The sequence below is a fragment of the Haematobia irritans genome, chromosome 5 (assembly GCF_050003625.1).
Source record: "Haematobia irritans isolate KBUSLIRL chromosome 5, ASM5000362v1, whole genome shotgun sequence".
NCBI classification, from domain to species: domain Eukaryota; kingdom Metazoa; phylum Arthropoda; class Insecta; order Diptera; family Muscidae; genus Haematobia; species Haematobia irritans.
The window spans coordinates 163641840-163663137 of NC_134401.1; the positions used below are offsets into that span (position 1 = coordinate 163641840).

Below are 21298 nucleotides of genomic sequence, written 5' to 3' on the forward strand. Positions count from 1 at the left end.
CTATAGGAAATTTTGTCAAAATTTTATTCGTTTTGTTTGTTATTGTTGGCTTCTCTTCAATCGTTATTGTTGTTTTTTTTTGTTTTTTGATCTCAGCTTAAAGCCATGCATTGACTAAACTACAAGTGTAGCTTAACCAACAGAGGAAAAGTATGCTTGTCAAATTTATTTGGGCAAAGCCCTATAGACTATAAAAACTTTGTTTTATAGAAAATTTTGTGAAAACGTTATTTCTATAGAATATTTTGTCACAATTTTATTTCTATAGAAAAATTTGTGAAAATTTTATTTTTATAGAAAATTTTGTAAAAATTTTATTTAGAAAATTTTTATTTCTATAGAATATTTTGTCAAAATTTTATTTCTAAAGAAAATGTTGTCAAAATTTTATTTCAATAGAAAAATTTGTCAAAATTTTATTTCAATAGAAAATTTTGTCAAAATTTTATTTCAATAGAAAATTTTGTCAAAATTTTATTTCTGTAGAAAATTTTGCCAAAATTTTATTTCTATAGAAAATTTTGTGAAAATTTTATTTCTTTAGAAAAATTTGTCAAAATTTTATTTCAATAAAAAATTTTGTCAAAATGTTATTTCTATAGAAAATTTTGTCAAAGTCTTATTTCCATAGATAATTTTGTCAAAATTTTATTTCTATAGAAAATTTTGTCAACATTTTATTTCTATAAAAATGATGTCAAAATTTTATTTCTATAGAAAATTTCAAAAACATGTACTTCTATAGAAAATTTCAACAAAATTTTATTTCGATAGAAAATTTGGTCTAGATTGTATTTCTATCGAAAATTTTGTCAAAATTTTATTTCTATAGAAAATTTTGTCAAAATTTTGTTTCTATAGAAAATTTTGTCAAAATTTTATTTCTATAGAAAATTTTGTCAAAATTTTATTTCTATAGAAAATTTCAAAAAAATGTATTTCTATAGAAAATGTCAACAAAATTTTATTTCTATAGAAAATTTTGTCAAAGTTTTGTTTCCATAGATAATTTTGTCAAAATTTTATTTCTATAGAAAATTTTGTTAAACTTGTATGTCTATAAAAATGATGTTTCTATAGAAACTTTTGTCAAAATTTTATTTCTATAGAAAATTTTGTGAAAATATTATTTCTATAAAAATGTTGTTTCTATAGAAAATTTTGTGAAAACGTTATTTCTACAGAAAATTTTGTCAACATTTTATTTCTATAGAAAACTTTGTAAAAATTTTAATTCTATAGAAAATTTTGTCAAAATTTTATTTTTATATAAAATTTTGTCAAAATTTTATTTCTACATAAAATTTTGTCAAAAATTTATTTCTATAGAAAATTTTGTCAAAATTTTATTTCTGTAGAACAATTTGTCAAAATTTTATTTCTATAGAAAATTTTGTCAAATTTTTTTTCTATAGAAAATTTTATTAAAATATTGTTAAATGTTGTAAATATTGTTTTGTTAAAATATTGTCAAAATTTTATTTCTATAGAATTTTGTCACAATTTTATTTTTTTTTGAAAATTTTGTCAAAATTTTATTTTTATAGAAAATTTTGTCAAAATTTTATTTCTATGGAAAATTTGTCAAAATTGTATTCCCATCGAAAAAAATTTCAAAATTTTATTTCCATAGAAAATTTTGTCAAAATTTTCCTTCTATAAAAAATGTTGTCAAAATTTTATTTCTATTTTTCATTTTTTTTTTTTCAAAATTTTGTTTCTATAGAAAATTTTGTCAATATTTAATTTCTATAGACAATTTTATTAAAATATTGTTAAATGTTGTAAATATTGTTTTGTTAAAATATTGTCAAAATTTTATTTCTATAGAATTTTGTCACAATTTTATTTCTATAGAAAATTTTGTCAAAATTTTATTCCTATTGAAAAAATTTTCAAAATTTTATTTCTATAGAAAATTTTGTCAAAATTTTATTTCTATAGAAAATTTTGTTCAAATTTTATTTCTTTTGAAAATTTGTCAAAGTTTTATTTCCATAGAAAATTTTGTCAAAATTTTATTTCTATGGAAAATTTGTCAAAATTTTATTTCTATCGAAAAAAATTTCAAAATTTTATTTCCATAGAAAATTTTGTCAAAATTTTCCTTCTATAAAAAATGTTGTCAAAATTTTATTTCTATAGAAAATTTTGTCAAAATTTTATTTCTATAGAAAATTTTTTAAATATTTTATTTCTATAGACAATTTTATTAAAATATTGTTAAATGTTGTAAATATTGTTTTGTTAAAATATTGTCAAAATTTTATTTCTATAGAATTTTGTCACAATTTTATTTCTATAGAAAATTTTGTCAAATTTTTATTCCTATTGAAAAAATTTTCAAAATTTTATTTCTATAGAAAATTTTGTGAAAATATTATTTCTATAGAAAATTTTGTTCAAATTTTATTTCTATAGAAAATTTTGACAAAATTTTATTTTTATAGAAAATTTTGTCAAAATTTTATTTTTATAGAAATTTTTGTCCAAATTTTATTTCTATAGAAAATTTGTCAAAGTTTTATTTCCATAGAAAATTTTGTCAAAATTTTATTTCTATAGAAAATTTTGTGAAAATTTTATAATAATAGATATTTGTCAAAATTTTATAATAATAGATATTTGTCAAAATTTTATTTCTATAGAAAATTTCGTCAAAATTTTATTTCTGTAGAAAATTTTGTCAAAATTTTATTTCAATAGGAAATTTTGTCAAAAGTTTATTTCTTTAGAAAATTTTAGTTTTATAGAATTTTTTTTTTTAAATTTTACTTCTATAGAAAATTTTGTCAAAATTTTATTTCTATATTTTGTCAAATTTTATTTTGACAAATTTTTATTTCTATATGAAATTTTGTCAAATTTGTATTTCTAGTAGCATTGAATATGAGAGAGAAAATATTCCATCAATCCATATACTAACCAGCCAATCATCTTTCACAACCATTGTCGCCAGTATTTATCTGGTCCTTGTCCCCAAATTACGAGGTCTTGTCCCCAAAATTCCCCATTTTAAATTAAAATGTCTCACAATAAATTTTCCAATAAATTTTTGACAAGTTTTTATGAAAAACAAAATGAAGAAGTAGACTTTGCTGAAGAAAATCTGTAATAATTTAAGAATTTAAAAAATATAAAAGTTATGTCATACTCTTCCAAATACTCGGGAGATGAAAATAGGAATCTTGTCACTATATTTTTTTATGAACGAACATTTTCTTCTAAATAATCAAATAATAAAATTGGTAGATCAATGTGAATAGAAACGATCTTCGTCATTTCTATAATTGCATTTTTCGCTCTATGTTTAGGAGATATGAGCAAAAGAATTATACATAGAAAAATTTCAATTTTTTTTAGAATTTAAATGCATTTTTTATTTTTTGCGAGTGATTAAAAATTAAGGTCCGTATAAACCATGGACAAAATCCTTGAATAAGTCTTCGCATTATCTCCTCACTCCGAATCCACCTCATCTGTATTGGTGGCTTCTATTTCTTCTTTCTAAGTTCTCAAAAATATCAGATCCTTTGTAAAGCTATTAACATTTTATGCACGTTAGTCTTCCAATTTAAGTTAATTCACATGGGAATGGAAAGAACCTTCTCTTCGTCTTGCTTACACGAGTTCGTATTCTATAAATTATGAAATTATAACGCATAACACTTCCTCCCCAATTAATTTCAAGAAACAATGAACTTTGTAAACTCTTGCACATATCACATCAGCATATGTGAGCAAAGAATACGGTTGTAGTAACCACATAACCAGGACTAAATGCGTCGCAAAGCATTTTAATATTTTACTCATGAACGAGTTCATATTATGCGTTGAAATTATTTTCTGTTTTGGAGGCTAAGCAAGTGACAGTTCTTGTGGTGGTGGTCGTAATGGCAATGAAGTTATCCAGTACTGAAAATCAGTATTCGTAGGCCCGATAAGATTTCCTTCCAACAAATGGGACTTCTACATCTCTGATTGCTATTGAAATCTGGTCTGTTGTAATTCATGGATAACAGAAAAATTATGAGTTTTTACAATCGTAGAGGGTGGCTGATATGTTTTACAACCATCGTCAGGTTGCTATCATTTCTAAACCGCTTGTCTGACAACTGACAGATTTTTTTCAGAGACAATTCATTTTACTGTTTACAAGCTAACAAAAGTATTGGAATATATTGCATTCAGCATTTATTAGCGGTTTAATTTAAGCGTGATAATGCAATTGATTTATATATGACTTGAAAACAGGGATGATAAGTAACGTAGCTGAAACTTTGTTTCTCTAGAAAATTTTGTAAATATTTTATTTATATAAAATTTTGTAAAAATGTTATTTCTATAAAATTTTGTCAAAATTTTATTTGTTTAGAAACTTTTTGCAAAATCTTATTTCTATAGAAAATTTGATCAAAATTTAATTTCTATAGAAAATTTTGTCAAAATTTTATTTCTATAGAAAATTTAGTCAAAAATGTATTTCTATAGAAAATTTTATCATTTTTTATTTCTATAGAAACTTGTGTCAAAATTTTATTTCTATAGAAAATGTTGTCAAAATTTTATTTCTACAGAAAATTTTGTCAAAATTTTATTTCTATAGAAAATTTTATCATTTTTTATTTCTATAGAAACGTGTGTCAAAATTTTATTTCTATAGAAAATTTTGTCAAAATTTTATTTCTATAGAAAATTTTGTCAAAATTTTATTTCTACAGAAAATTTTGTCAAAATTTTATTTCTATAGAAAATGGTGTCAAAATTTTATTTCTATAGAAAATTTTATCACAATTTGATTTCAATAGAAACTTATGCCAAAATCTTATTTCTATAGAAAATTTTATCACATTTTTATTTCAATAAAAACTTATGTCAAAATCTTATTTCTATAGAAAATTTTGTCAAAATCTTATTTCTATAGAAAATTTTGTCAAAATTTTATTTCTATAGAAAATTTTGTCAAACATTTATTTCTATAGAAAATTGTGACAAAATTTTAATTCCATAGAAATTTTTGTCAAAATTTGATTTCTCTCGAAAATTTTATTTCTTTAGAAAATTTAGTCAAATTTTTATTTCTCTAGAAAATTTTGTCAAATTTTTATTTCTCTAGCAAATTTTGTCAAAATTTTAATTCTATAGAAAATTTTATCAACATTTTATTACTATAGAAAATTTTATTACTATTGAAAATTTGATTACTATAGAAAATTTTTTTAAATTTTATTTCTATAGAAAATTTTATCAAAATTTTATTACTACAGAAAATTTTGTCAAAATTTTATTTGTATAGAAAATTTTATCAAAATTTTAATTCTCTATAAACTTTTTTCAAAATTCTATTTCTGTATAAAATTTTGTCAAAATTTTATATCTATAGAATTTTTTTTTCAAAATTTTATTTCATTAGAAACTTTTTTCAAAATCTTATTTCTACAGAAAATTTTATCAAAATTTTATTTCTATAGAAAATTTAGTCAAAAATTTATTTCTGTAGAAATTTTTGCAAAATTTTATATCTATAGAAAATTTTGTCACAATTTTAATTCTCTATAAACTTTTTTTAAAATTCTATTTCTATATAAAATTTTGTCAAAATTTTATATCTATAGAAAATTTTTTTCAAAATTTTATTTCATTAGAAACTTTTTTCAAAATCTTATTTCTATAGAAAATTTAATAAAATGTTATTTCTATAGAAAATTTTGTCAAAATTTTATTTCTATAGAAAATTTAGTCAAAAATTCATTTCTGTAGAAAATTTTATCAAAATTTTATTCCTATAAAAAATTTTAGTCAAAAATGTATTTCTATAGAAAATTTTGCCAAAAATTTATTTTTAGAAAATTTTGACAAAATTTTATATCTATAGAAAATTTTGTCAAAATTTGATTTCACTCGAAAATTTTGTCAAAATTTTATTTCTATAGAAAATTTTGTCAAAATTTGATTTCGATAGAAAATTTTGTCAAAATTTTATTTCTCTAGAAAATTTAGTCAAACTTTTATTTCTCTAGAAAATTTTGTCAAAATTTTAATTCTATAGAAAATTTTATCAAAATTTTAATTCTATAGAAAATTTTATCAAAATGTTATTACTATAGAAAATTTGGTCAAAATTTGAATTCTCTATAAACTTTTGTCAAAATTCTATTTCTATATAAAATTTTTATAAAAAATTTATTTCTGTAGAAAATTTTGTCAAAATTTTATTTCTATAGAAAATTTTGTCAAAATGAGGTTGGTCTGAAGTCATGCCGTTCTAAAATGGTTCACCGATGCCCAAAAAATGTTATACTGGAGAAAGCCAAGGAGTTGCTTCGCTTGCAAGAAAGTGGCCAGTGACCGAATTTGTTTTTGTTTTTTTCTAATGAGAAGCCATTCCAAAGTGAGCAGTTTGTGAAAAAACAAAATGATCGAATTTACTTGCTAACAAAGACAGCTGAAAATGTACATCTTCGATTGACCACCAGAACTCAAATGCCTCATATGTTATTGTTGTGATCCGCTTGTGATCACCTAAATAAATGCCAAATATTATCGCGAAAATGTCCTAAATACAGTATTAAAGCCCTATGCAGGCAAACATTTCGGTCGCAAGCAATAGACATTCCAAAAGACTCATCACCATCGCACTCGGCAAGAGTCAATCATAAATACCTTAATTTCTAGCGACCAAAATCTCCGGATATCAATCTGCTGAAGTTTTTGTGTCTTGGGCTTTTTGGAAAGTAAGTCTAGCACTCAAAAATACCAAAGTGTCGATCAACCAAATTGTCGATCAAGGTGGTATTTGGCTTTGTCGGTTCATGTGCCGCCGATGGTAATGATGTTGGGCGCTCGTATTCATCGACCTCGGGTCGAAATAACGAAATGAATATATTCGGGAAAATGCCCGCAAGACAGCTCAGGGCCAGAGAATGAAGCCGCCGAGTCGCGCCGCCGATTTCAGTCGCCGCCGGCCATTTTTGGCCAGTCAACGCCGCCGCCGAATATGTCGGCTCATCTCGACTCAAATTTAGCCGCCAATTAATCAAAAATATTAGATTAAATCAAAAAACTTTATTAATAATTGTAGTAATTTTAGTCAAAATTTTGAGCCTTTCACCCCCAATCAAGCTATTTGAAAGTGTTATAATAATTTTGCACTTAGACTACTCAGTCCATTGTGATATCACAATGGTGAACTTCTCAAATGGGACATCATAATCCACCAGTCATATAGCCCTGACGTTGATCCTTCTGAATTCCAACATGTTCCGATCGATGGAACATTACCTAGGTGATCAGCATTGTTGTTCTTATGAGGAAGCTAAAAATGGGGGAGTGGCGAAAGGGGGGGTGGGAGATTCACGGATTGAGTCAAAGGACGAGTTGTGTTTTAGTTGCGGTAAACATTTTTAAAAAAATCGAGCATTTTTAATTTCCGATCTCAATATATTTTACACAGGTTTCATTTGTTTTGAAAAAGGTTTCATTTAATTTGAAAAAGGGTTCATTTGAGTTTTAAAAGGTCTCAGTTAGTTGGAGAAAAAGTTTCATTTGAGCATCAATTCCACCGGTTATTAATTTTGTTACTCTCCATTTCCTTCTACTCTGTCAAAGGCCTTCATCCAACAAAACCTTTGGCAATACCTCATTGGCCTAATGAGACGAGAAAACTCTGAATTCACCAGAGCGTATAACATACGAAGAAAATTCTCCATATCCTATTTCTGGAGCTTGTTCTATACCTGACATTCGAATTGAGACAAAAGTGATGCTATGTAAATACCAGAAGAGTCTTGCCAATTGCACTACAACTTAGTAATAGAAGGTCTCCTTAACCACTAAGGTAAACGAAAATTGAGAGGAAGGGGCATTTGAGAGATTTTTAGATGAAATACTAGTTCATGTGTCTGTCGAAAACACAAACAGTACAGCAAGTGATGGGCCAGAGAGACAGAGGATTTGGAATGGAAGACAATGTAAAAGCATTTCCAGGCTTCAATAAAACTAACAAGGAAACCAGAAAAAAGGGGTTAGGGGGGGAAGAATAAAATTTGCACGTTTCCCCCAGCTTCAATAACTGAGATACTTACCCTGACAAAGACACATTTTGTTTGTTCGTTTAAGCGCGTAAATAGTTCAGCCATGTCAGTTCCATATTTTTTTGAAACGTTTCAAAAGCCAGGTAGCTAAGAAGACATGTGAATGTGAACAAATACGACAATAAAGCAGCAACAACAACATGAGAAGGAGAAGGAGTAGGAAAGTAGGGGAAAAATGAAAAACCGCCAACCAGAAAATGTTACAAAATCTAATTTTTCTTCATGCTCAATTTTCCTAACTTTCCACTTTATGCTATGGAATTTCATAATTTTGTGTTGTTTTTTTTTTTTTCTTGCATATTTACCTGTTTTTTTTTTAGCTTGGAAGACTTACTTTCGCCGACTTCTGACATTTTTAGTAAGAAACACAGAAGAGGACAACAACAAAAATAATAAAAATCCACGCGGTGAAATAAAAACCGCCACAAGCAAAATTGTTCGACATGGAAACCATTGGCAGGTTTTTTTTCCTTTGGAATTTTAATGTTTCTTTCTTGCATTTTATAGCCTTTTATAGTTTTTTTTTTTTTGTGAATGCATGACCCTTTGAATGAGAAAACGAAAAGGAAACATTGAATTTTTCCACATATATGTGATGGTGTTGTTGTCTTTGTGTTTTCTTTAAGTCCTTTCATCTTTTGCAAAATATTAACGTGGAAGAATTTAAATTTCTTTATATCTTATTAAGGATTTATTTATGGGATGATTTTTAAATCTTTATAGGCACTTAACATAAATGATGTAACTCAAGAAAGCACACATGCGGGTCGCATAGACTATTTCAATGTTTGGATTATAAGCTGGAAGATAGTTCCCAACCAATTGCCGATTATACCCAGTCCGTGTATTGATACATATATGTTTGGATTAGGTTAGACTAGGTCGAAAAGAGGATCGGCCGACATGCACATAAGCTAGTATTCGACTTGTTGTGCTTTCGAACTCCTTTTTCCAACGTACCCATCTTTTATTCCAGGATATCTGTGTCTTTAACGAAATTCCTAATATGTCAGTCACTGTTTCCCAGCTGGGCCAGATCCTAAATTATTTATTTATTTATTTCTATAGAAAATTTTGTGAAAATTTTATTTCTATAGAAAATTTTGTCAATATTTTATTTCTATAGAAAATTTCAGTGAAAATTTTATTTCTATAGAAAATTTCAGTGAAAATTTTATTTCTATAGAAAATTTTGTCACAATTTTATTTCTAAAGAAAATTTTAACCAAATTTTATTTTTTAGATAATTTTGTCAAAATTGTATGTCTATAGAAAAATTTGTCAAAATTTTATTTCTATAGAAAATGTTGTCAAAAGTTCATTTCTTTAGAAATTTCATTTCTATAAAAAATTGTGCCAAAATTTTATTTCTATAGAAACTTGTGTCAATTTTTTTTTTTAATTTTATGTTTGGAAAATCTCAAAATTTATTTCTATAGAAAATTTTGTCAAAATTTTATTTCTATAGAAACTTGTGTCAATTTTTTTTTTTTTAATTTTATTTGTGTAGAAAATGTCTAAATTTTATTTCTATAGAAAATTTTTTAATGTTATTTCTATAGAAAAGTTTGTCAAAATTTCATTTCTATAGAAAAATTTGTCAAAATCTTATTTCTATAGACAATTTTGTCAAAACTTTATTTCTATAGACAATTTGCTCAAAATTTTGTCAACATTTTATTTCTACAGAAACTTGTGTAAAATTTTTTTTTAATTTTATTTGTGTGGAAATAGTCAAAATTTATTTCAATAGAAATTTTTTTGTCAAAATTTTATTTCTATAGAAAATTTTGTCAAAACTTTTATTTCTATTGAAAATTTTGTCAAAATTTGATTTCTATAGAAAAATTTGTCAAAATTTTATTTCTAAAGAAAATTTTGGTAAAATTTTATTTCTACACTGTTAGAAAAATATGTTTTTCATATGTTCCGATATAAACAAAATGTGTTTCGGGCATAATTTTTAAACACAATATATTTAAGTGTCAACATGTAATGTTCCTAAACTAACACTAAATGTTTGGGACACATATGTTAATATGTTAAAATATATTATGTTTGGGGTATGAATGTTTCATAAAAATAATATGTGTGAATGTAAACATATATAAATTTACAAATTTCGAGCAAACATATATATGTTTACAATTTCTGTGAAACGATTGTATGTTGTTTCGGAAAACTGCTTTATAATAAGGCCAAATATTTTATATGCTTAAGTCTAAATATTATTTAATTTGAAAATTAGAATGAGTATTCAGAGTAAAGAGAATAGACATTCGGAACCAAGAGCATAGAGATTTGAAAAAAAACAGCATGTGTTTTCGCCTTGAGAGGAGAATTTTATGTATATGGGGACTGTAAATTTTTAATAACCCACATTTCGAAGTTTCATTACAAAAATTTAATATAGTATAAATGTCTAAATTACAAAAAAAATTGGTTCGGTCGGAGCAGGAATTGAACCCACGACCCTTTGCATGCAAGGCAGACATGCTAATCACTGCTCCACGTGGCCAACAAATGTATGTTTCTTTTAAATAATGTTATGTTTGCATGGGCTCGTGAGTGCTGCAAAGTATGCTATATAAATGTAACTTGTAACGATAATTGTCTACTGGTGACTATAACTACTACGTAGCCCAGTGGATAGTGTGTTGGCTTACAAACTGTATGGGCCTCGGTTCGATTCTCCGCCCAGGCGAAAGGTAAAATTAAAAAAAAAAAATTATAAAATTGAATAATTTCTTCAACATTATTTGTATTACAGAAAAAGGTGCCAAGAACTAAAAATTTCGTGGAAGTGAAAATTATGTGAGGGAATGATCACAATCTTCTCTGGGGAAAATTCTTTCAAGCATATAATATTTTTGGGCTCAAAATGCTTCCAAACATATAATATGTTCACAAAAAACAAACATATTAATATTTCGGGAGTATCCAATAATATATGTGCTTCCTGCAAAATATGTTTGGAACATATGTTAAAGAAGCGATTTTTTTTGAGGGTGTATAGAAAATTTTGTCCAAGCTTTATTCCTATAGAAAATTTTATCAAAATTTTATTCCTATAAAAATGTTTGTCTAAATTTTATTTCTACAGAAAATGTTGTAAAAATTTTATTTCTATAGAAAATTTTATCAAAATTTTATTTCTATAGAAAATTTTGTCAAAATTTTATTTCTATAGAAAATTTTGACATTTTTTCTATAGAAAATTTTGACATTTTATTTCTATAGAAAATTTTGTCAAAATGTTATTTCTATAGAAAATTTTGTCAAAATGTTATTTCTATAGAAAATTTTATCAAAATTTTATTTCTATAGAAAATTTTATCAAAATTTTATTTATATAGAAAATTTTGTCAAAATTTTATTTATATAGAAAATTTTGTCAAAATTTTATTTCTATAGAAAATTTTGTCAAAATTTTATTTCTATAAAAAATTTTTACAAAATTTTATTTCTATAGATAATTTTGTCAAAATTGTATGTCTATAGAAAATTTTGTCACAATTTTATTTCTATAGAAAATTTTGTCAAAATTTTATTTCTATAGAAAATTTTGTCAAAATCTTATTTCTATAGACAATTTTGTCAAAACTTTCTATAGAAAATTTTGTCAAAATTTCATTTCTATAGAAAATTTTGTCAAAATGTTATTTCTATAGAAAATTTTGTCAAAATTTTATTTCTATAGAAAATTTTGTCAAAATTTTATTTCTATAGACAATTTTATCAAAATTTTATTTATATAGACAATTTTGTCAAAATTGTATGTCTATAGAAAATTTTGTCAAAATTTTATTTCTAAAGAAAATTTTGTCAAAATCCTATTTCTATAGACAATTTTGTCAAAACTTCATTTCTATAGAAAATTTTGACAAAATTTTATTTCTATAGAAAATTTTGTCAAAATTTTATTTCTACAGAAAATTGTGTCAATTTTTTTTAATTTTATTTGTGTGGAAAATGACAAAAAATTTTTTCTATAGAAAATTTTTTCAAAATTTTATTTCTATAGATAATTTTGTCAAAATTGTATGTCTATAGAAAATTTTGTCACAATTTTATTTCTATAGAAAATTTTGTCAAAATTGTATGTCTATAGAAAATTTTGTCAAAATTTTATTTCTATAGAAAATTTTGTCAAAATCTTATTTCTATAGACAATTTTGTCAAAACTTCATTTCTATAGAAAATTTTGACAAAATTTTATTTCTATAGAAAATTTTGTCAATTTTGTTTCTACAGAAAATTGTGTCAATTTTTTTTTTAATTTTATTTGTGTGGAAAATGACAAAAATTTTTTTCTATAGAAAATTTTTTCAAAATTTTATTTCTATAGATAATTTTGTGGAAATTTTATTTCTATAGGAAATTTTGTCAAAATTTTATTTCTATAAAAAATTTTATCAAAATTTTATTTCTATAAAAATTTTTTTCTAAATTTTATTTCTACAAAAAATTTTGTCAAAATTTTATTTCTATAGAAAACTTTGACAACATTTTATTTCTATAGAAAATTTTATCAAAATTTTATTTATATAGAAAATTTTGTCGAAATTTTATTTTTAAAGAAAATTGTGTTAAATTTTTATTTTTATAAAAAATTTGTTAAAATTTTATTTCTATAGAAAATGTTGTCAAAATTTTATTTCTATAGAAAATTTTTTCAATTTTATTCTATAGAAAATTTTGGCAAAATTTTATTCCTATAGAAAGTTTTGATAAAATTTTAGTTCTACAGAAAATTTTATTTCAATAGAAAATTTTGACAAAATTGTATTTCTGTAGAAAATTTTGTTAAAATTGTATTCTAGAGATAATTTTGTGGAAATTTTATGTCTATAGAAATTTTGCAAAAAATTTTATTGGTATTTCTATTTCAACAAAAATTTTTTTCTATCGAATATTTCAACAAAATTTTTTTTTTCTATAAAAAATTTCAACAACATTTTTATACCCTTCACCACTACTGTGGTACAGAGTATAAGAAGTTTGTGTATTTGTATGTAACGCCAAGAAGGAAAAGTCTGAGACCCATCATTTAGTATACCGATCGGCTTAGAATTAAATTCTGAGTCCATTTAGCGATGTCCGTCTGTCCGTCTGTCTGTCTGTCTGTCTGTCTGTCCGTCCGTCTGTATATGTAATTTTGTGCACAAAGTAGAGCTCGCAATTTAAGTCCGATCGTCCTCAAATTTGACATAGGGCCGTTTCGTGGGACAGAGACAATCGCTATTGGTTTTGGAAAAAATCGGTTCAGATTTAGATATAGCTGCCATATATATTTATCCCCGATTTGGTCATAGTTAGCGTGTTTATCAACCGATTTTCTTGAAATACCGCACATCCAAATATTTTATGAATTTCGAAAATCTTGCAAAATATCAGCCAAATCGGTTCAGATTTAGATATAGCTCCCATATATATATATATATATATATATATATATATATATATATATATATATATATATATATATATATATATATATATATATATATATATATATATATATATATATATATATATATATATATATATATATATATATATATATATATATATCTTTCGACCGATTTGAACTTACATGGCCATTGAACTTACAAAGCCAGTGTTTTGCCGTGATTTGCTTCAAATTTTGCACAAGAGGTACGTTTAGTAGTATCGTTAAGTGTGTCAAATTTTGTTAAAATCGGTTCAGATTTAGATATAGTTCACATATATATCTTTCGCCCGATTTGGACTTATATGGTCTCAAAAGCCAGAGTTTTTCCCTGACTTACTTCAAATTTTGCATAAGCGGTACTTTTAACGATACTATTGTATGTGCCAAATATTGTCAAAATCGATTCAGATTTAGATATAGCTCCCATATATATCTTTCGCCCGATTTGACCCTATATGGCCTCAAAATCCAGGGTTTTGCCGTGATTTGCTTCAAATTTCGCACAAGGAGTACGTTTAGTAGTATCGGTAATTGTGCCAAATTTGGTTGAAATCGGTTCAGATGTAAATATGGCTCCCATATATATCTTCCGTCCGATTTGCACTCATATGACCAGGGGGCCAAAGTTATACTCCCATTTAACATACGTGAAATTTCGCATAGATAGCAGAATTATTATTCTAACTTTACATGTCAAATTTAGTCAAAATCGGTTCAGATTATATATAGCTCCCATATATACGTACACCAGAGTTGGGGAAATATGGTAGACTATTACACATTTTAGACCCATTTTCAATGGAAGTTTCCTCCAATTAACTGAATAGCGTTAGCCGATTTAAATGTTAATTCTAGAGATTTTGTAGAAGTAAAAAAATTGTCCCCTTTATATAGCTTCCAGCAAATTTGAAGGAGTTGAGATGGTAACACAAATTTTGGCCTACATAGGGGTGAAGGGTATAATATAGTCGGCCCCGCCCGACTTTAGACTTTACTTACTTGTTTTCTATAGAAGTGTGTAAAGTACCTCCTAGTTGGAGAGGATTTATGTGCAAAATCTACCAAACCATCAAGAATTCTACCAAATAGTATAATAAATCTACCATTTTTGGTAGAATTCTACCAACCGTGGCAACCGTGTTCTGTCCAGATCGAGTGATAAATGTATGTATTTGGGACAAACCGTTATATATAGCCCCCAACACATTTGACGAATGTGATATGGTATCGAAAATGTAGATCTACAAAGTGGTGCAGGGTATAATATAGTTGGCCCCGCCCGACTTTAGACTTTCCTTACTTGTTTTCTATGGAAAATTGTACCAAAATTTTTTTCTGTAGAAAATTTCTTCAAAATGTTTATAGAAATTTTTTTCAAAGTTTATTTCTATAGAAAATTTTGTCAAAACTTCATTTCTGTAAATAATTTGTCAAAATTTCATTTCTATAAAAAAAATTTGTCAAAATTTCATTTCTACAAAAAATTTGTCAAAATTTCATTTCTATAGAAAATTTTTTCAAAGGGCAAAATATTTGGATCCAAGTTTTTTTTTTTTTTTGAGTTTAGATATGTGTGTGTATAGGTAAATGGAAATACCTATAAGTTGAACTATGACAATGTCATATAATATGATTAAATCTATTTTATTTATATTTTAATAATTCAATTTATTTATGCTAAATCTAGTAAATCGCCTTTTGTTGATAACCAAAACGCACATAATTGGAGACATGTGCTATCTATAGAAAATATATCTATGTAAATATCATTACATGACGATGATGACAATAGATACAATGATATGATAAATAAATCTGATTGTTTTTCCCCACCGCCAACACGAATCTGTATGAGTTCTGGCCCAAAATGGGAAAACTAAACCGATTAAATAACCATTATACCACCTTCACATTTGGAGCTCAACAAAATAACAAAGCAATTAAATTATTTGTAATTCCGTCAGAAAATACGATACGATGCAGCAAATGAGGTCTAATGAGATTTTAAATATTTACTAGAAAATGAAAAATCAAAGTACAGGAAAATATAAACAATTAGGCTTAAGGTAAAAATTATCAGTCTGTAAAAATAATTTGGTGAAAAATACAAATAAAATAATAATTTAAGCTAAATAAGTTTTGTGTGAAATAAAAAAAAAAAAAAAAACAAAAAACGAAAAAATAATTAAATATGAAAAATTCTAAAATTCTATGCATTATTTTAATATTATGCTGTAATTTGCATAAAATAAAATCGCAGGTAATATTTTAATGGATTTTCATTTTTCTGTAGCCGAGTTAACACAAAACTATTTCTTTCTCCCACCCTCTCTATTTCTTTCTAGCCCACTATAATGCCTCTTTCAAAATCCATCAAATTCATTGTGGATCATTTTGAGGCTACACCCGATACTGTCTACATTAAAGAATTTCGTCGTATCTCCGATGATGATAATATCTATGATTGTGTCATTGTCAAGGATATTAAGGCTTTCTACATTGATGTAATTATCAATCAAGTCGACAAGGATAAGGAAATGTACAAAATCAATAACATGGAAGGTTGCAGCTTTCTTTCCAATCCTCTTCTCAATCGTGTCTTTCATGGTTTCTATCAGCATCTTCTTGTAAATCATTCGGATCCTTTGAAATGTCCCGTTAAATCAGGATCATATCTGTTTCGCAATGCTTTCAATAAGGCGGCTTTGCCTCAAATGCATCCAAGAGGAAATTTCTCATTGAATATATACTTGAAATCGAATACATTTGATGAAACTATGCTGAATTTGAAATGGTTATATCGTTTAGTTAAAGCCTAAGTTAAAGCGGGCCCAAAGAACAGTGCATTTTGGAAATATATGCAGAGATCAATTTTTTTTAATGTTTGTGTAAATGTTAAGTATATATAAACATTTTATTCAATGGTAAATAAAGGGTTTGGTGAAACACTATAAGTTTTCAATATTATTTCTGAAAATGTTACGCTTGCAAATTAAATTTCTTAGAGTCAATTCAAAGTTCCAAATATTTTTTTTTATATAACTCAATTAGTAAGCTATCAAAAATGGCTAAAAACGGATTACATCAGTTTAGTTTTTCTGGAGATATGGACAATATATTGGAATTCCAGCATAATTAATAATACTTATACGCTCCATGGACAGCCACGTAGATAAAGCGAAATATTATCACTAAATATAAGACTTACTCATAAACTCTATAAAATTTAATTCAAAGGATTACGAAGACGCTTAAATAACCCCAAAACTAAGCATTAAGAATTTCCTTTATTCTATAGAAAATATTGTCAAAATTTCCTTTCTATAGGAAATTTTGTCAAAATTTCATTGCTATAAAAATTTTGCCAAATTTTATTGCAAAAAAAAATTTTGTCAAAATTTTATTGCTATAAAAAATTTTGTCAAAATTTTATTTCTATAGAAAGTTTTTATAGAAAACTGACTAAAAATTTTCTTTCTTTCTATATTTTCTATAGAAAATGTTGTCAAAATTTTACTTATATAGAAAATTTGGTCAAACCTTTCTTTCTTTGTCTACATTTTATTTCTATAAATAAATTTCCAAAATTTTATTTCTATAGAAAATTGTGTCAAAATTTTATTTCTATAGAAAATTTTTTCAAAATTTTATTTCTATAGAAATCTTTTTGAAAAAATTTTTATTCTATAGAAAATTTTCTCAAATTTTATGTTTATCGAAAATTTAAACAAAATTTTATTTCTATAGAAAATGTTGTCAAAGTTTTATTTCTATAGAAAATTTTGTCAAAGTTTTATTTCTATAGAATTTTTCTCAAAATTTTATTTCTACAGAAAATTTTGTCAAAATTTTGGTCTCATAGAAAATTTTGTCAAAATTTTGTTTTTATAGAAAATTTTGTCAAAATTTTGTTTCTATAGAAAATTTTGTCAACATTTTATTTCTATAGAAAATTTTGTCAAAATTTTATTTCTATAGAAATCTTTTCGAAAAATTTTTTTCTATACAAAATTTTCTCAAATTTTATTTCTATAGAAAGTTTTGTCAAAGTTTTATTTCTATAGAAAAGTTTTATTTCTATAGAATTTTTTTTCAAAATTTTATTTCTACAGAAAATTTTGTCAAAATTTTGGCCTTATAGAAAATTTTGTCAAATTTTTTTTTTATAGCAAATTTTGTCAAAATTTTATTTCTATAGAAAGTTTTTATAGAAAACTGACTAAAAATTTTCTTTCTTTCTATATTTTTTATAGAAAATGTTGTCAAAATTTTACTTATATAGAAAATTTGGTCAAACCTTTCTTTCTTTGTCTACATTTTATTTCTATAAATAAATTTCCAAAATTTTATTTCTATAGAAAATTGTGTCAAAATTTTATTTCTATAGAAAATTTTTTCAAAATTTTATTTCTATAGAAATCTTTTTGAAAAAAATTTTTATTCTATAGAAAATTTTCTCAAATTTTATATTTATCGAAAATTTAAACAAAATTTTATTTCTATAGAAAATTTTGTCAAAGTTTTATTTCTATAGAAAATTTTGTCAAAGTTTTATTTCTATAGATTTTTTTTTTCATAATTTTATTTCTACAGAAAATTTTGTCAAAATTTTGGTCTTATAGAAAATTTTGTCAAAAATTTTTTATAGCAAATTTTGTCAAAATTTTGTTTTTATAGAAAATTTTGCCAAATTTTGTTTCTATAGAAAATTTTGTCAACATTTTATTTCTATAGAAAATTTGGTCAAAATTTTATTTCTATAGAAATCTTTTCGAAAATTTTTTTTCTATACAAAATTTTTTCAAATTTTATTTTTATAGAAAATTTAAACAAAATTTTATTACTATAGAAAGTTTTGTCAAAGTTTTATTTCTATAGAAAATTTTGTCAAGGTTATATTTTGATACAAAATTTTGTTTCTACAGAAAATTTTGTCAAAATTTTATTTCTATAGGAAATGTTGTCAAAATTATATTTTTATAGAAAATTTGTTTCTACAGAAAATTCTGTCAAAATTTTATTTCTATAGAAAATGTTGTCAAAATTATATTTGTAGAGAAAATTTTGTCAAAACTTTATTTCTTAGAAAATTTTGTCAAAATTATATTTGTATAGAAAATTTTGTTTCTACAGAAAATTTTGTCAAAACTTTATTTCTTAGAAAATTTTGTCAAAATTATATTTTTATAGAAAATTTTGTTTCTACAGAAAATTCTGTCAAAATTTTATTTCTATAGAAAATTTTGTCAAAATTATAATTTAATAGAAAATTTTGTTTCTACAGAAAATTTTGTCAAAACTTTATTTCTATAGAATATTTTGTCAATTTTTTTTTGAGAATAGTGTCAAAATTTTATTTCTATAGAATATTTTGTCAAAATTTTATTTCTATAGAAAATTTTGTCAAAACTTTATTTCTATAGAAAATTTTGTCAAAATTATATTTTTATAGAAAATTTTGTTTCTACAGAAAATTTTGTCAAAACTTTATTTCTATAGAAAATTTTATCAAAACTTTATTTCTATAGAAAATTTTGTCAAAATTATAATTTATAGAAAATTTTGTTTCTACAGAAAATTTAGTCAAAACTTTATTTCTATAGAATATTTTGTCAATTTTTTTTGAGAATAGTGTCAAAATTGTATTTATATAGAAAATTTTGTCAAAATTATATTTTTATAGAAAATTTTGTTTCTACAGAAAATTTTGTCAAAACTTTATTTCTATAGAAAATTTTGTCAAAATTTTATTTCTATAGGAAATGTTGTCAAAATTATAATTTATAGAAAATTTTGTTTCTACAGAAAATTTTGTCAAAACTTTATTTCTATAGAAAATTTTGTCAGAACTTTATTTCTATAGAAAATTTTGTCAAAATTATATTTTTATAGAAAATTTTGTTTCTACAGAAAATTTTGTCAAAACTTTATTTCTATAGAAAATTTTGTCAAAATTTTATTTCTATAGGAAATGTTGTCAAAATTATATTTTTATAGAAAATTTGTTTCTACAGAAAATTCTGTCAAAATTTTATTTCTATAGAAAATGTTGTCAAAATTATATTTCTATAGAAAATTTTGACAAAATTATATTTTTATAAAAAATTTTGTTTCTACAGAAAATTTTGTCAAAATTTTATTTCTATAGAAAATTTTGTCAAAATTATATTTGTATAGAAAAGTTTGTTTCTACAGAAAATTTTGTCAAAACTTTATGTCTATAGAATATTTTGTGAAAATTTTATTTTTATAGAAAATTCTGTCAAAATTTTATTTCTATAGGAATTTTTTTCAAAATTTTATTTCTATAGAAAATTTTGTCAATGTTTGTTTTGAAAATTTTATTTTTCTATAGAAAATTTTGTTCGAAATTTTATTTCTATAGAAAATTTTATTTCTATAGAAAATTTTGTCAAAGTTTTATTTCTATAGAAAATTTTGTCAAAATTTTATTTCTATAGAAAATTTTGTCAAAATTGGTCAAATTTTCTTTCTATAGAAAATTTTGTCAAAATTTTTTTCTATAGAAAATTTTCTCAAAAGTTTATTTTTATAGAAAATTTTGTAGCTTTTATTCAAATTTAAAAAATTATTCGACAGGAAAAAATAACATTCCAATGACGAAATTATAGCTGCCATGAGGGATTATTTTGCAGTCTGGCAGGAAGGAGTTCCCTCTTCCTGTTAAAAGAAAGAGCTTTCCAGTATCACCAGGAAGTCACTGTGGTGCAATGGTTAGCATATCCGCTTGCATACACAAGGTCGTGGGTTCGATTCCTGCTTCGACCGAAAACCAAAAAGTTTTTCAGCGGTGGATTATCCCACCTCAGTGACATTTCTGAGGGTTTCAAAGCTTCTCTAAGTAGTGAACGAACGGCAATGTGGAACGCCGTTCGGACTCGGCTATAAAAAGGAGGTCCCTTGTCAGTGAGCTTAACATAACATGGAATCGGGCAGCGCTCAGAGATAAGAGAGAAGTTCACCAATGTGGTATCACAATGGACTGAATAGTCTAAGTGAGCCTGATACATCGGACTGCCACCTAATCTAACCTAATCTAACCATCACCAGGTGTTTCGGTGGCTATAACTTTTTACTATTTACAAAAATCCGATAATCGCATTGAAATGATTCAAGAAATTGCGAAACAATTGAACATTAGCTGATCCCATCGGACAGCAATATAAAAACTGCAGGAAAAGTTTGAGCTGGTGGTACAAGGTGGTGAGTTGAATAATAAAACCCTTGAATATCGCTCAAGAGAGAAGTTCACCAATGTGGTATCACAATGGACTGAATAGTCTAAGTGAGCGTGATACATCGGGCTGCCACCTAACCTAACCTATCGCTCAAGAACAACAAAGAATATTGCTGCTATAGACACCAAGAGTTGAAGTAAATCACGGGTTTTTTCTTATCATTTATCTTCCAAAATGGAATTTTTCTTTTAATACTGAAGAAAGACCTTTTATTGGACAACCCCTTATCAAAACAACAAATATTTTAATTATATTTTAATACTTAATTCCATTTGCTTCTTTTTATTTTATTTTATTTTACTTTAATAATAACAAAAATAAATTTGTAGTCAATGTGCGGTTTATCCCTTTTTTGGCCTTCACATTAAATGACCGAAACAAAAAAATCCTTTGATTAGCGTTAGTATTTATTTTGAAGTATATCCTTTTTTTTCAAGGAAATTTTAATCATATCCTCTTTTGCAATACGATAACTGTCTTGTATGCTGTCT

The 21298-nt window shown here is 24.6% G+C and overlaps 1 protein-coding gene across 1 annotated transcript; it reads left to right on the forward strand.

Annotated features, from left to right (window-relative positions):
- Positions 1 to 15665: 15665 nt before the first annotated feature.
- Positions 15666 to 16479, forward strand: LOC142240687 (uncharacterized). The gene is made up of 2 exons (XM_075312393.1): positions 15666 to 15808; positions 15894 to 16479. Exons 1-2 carry the CDS (start codon positions 15740 to 15742, stop codon positions 16365 to 16367), a joined length of 543 nt encoding a protein of 180 aa, XP_075168508.1. The 5' UTR covers positions 15666 to 15739; the 3' UTR covers positions 16368 to 16479.
- Positions 16480 to 21298: the final 4819 nt, after the last annotated feature.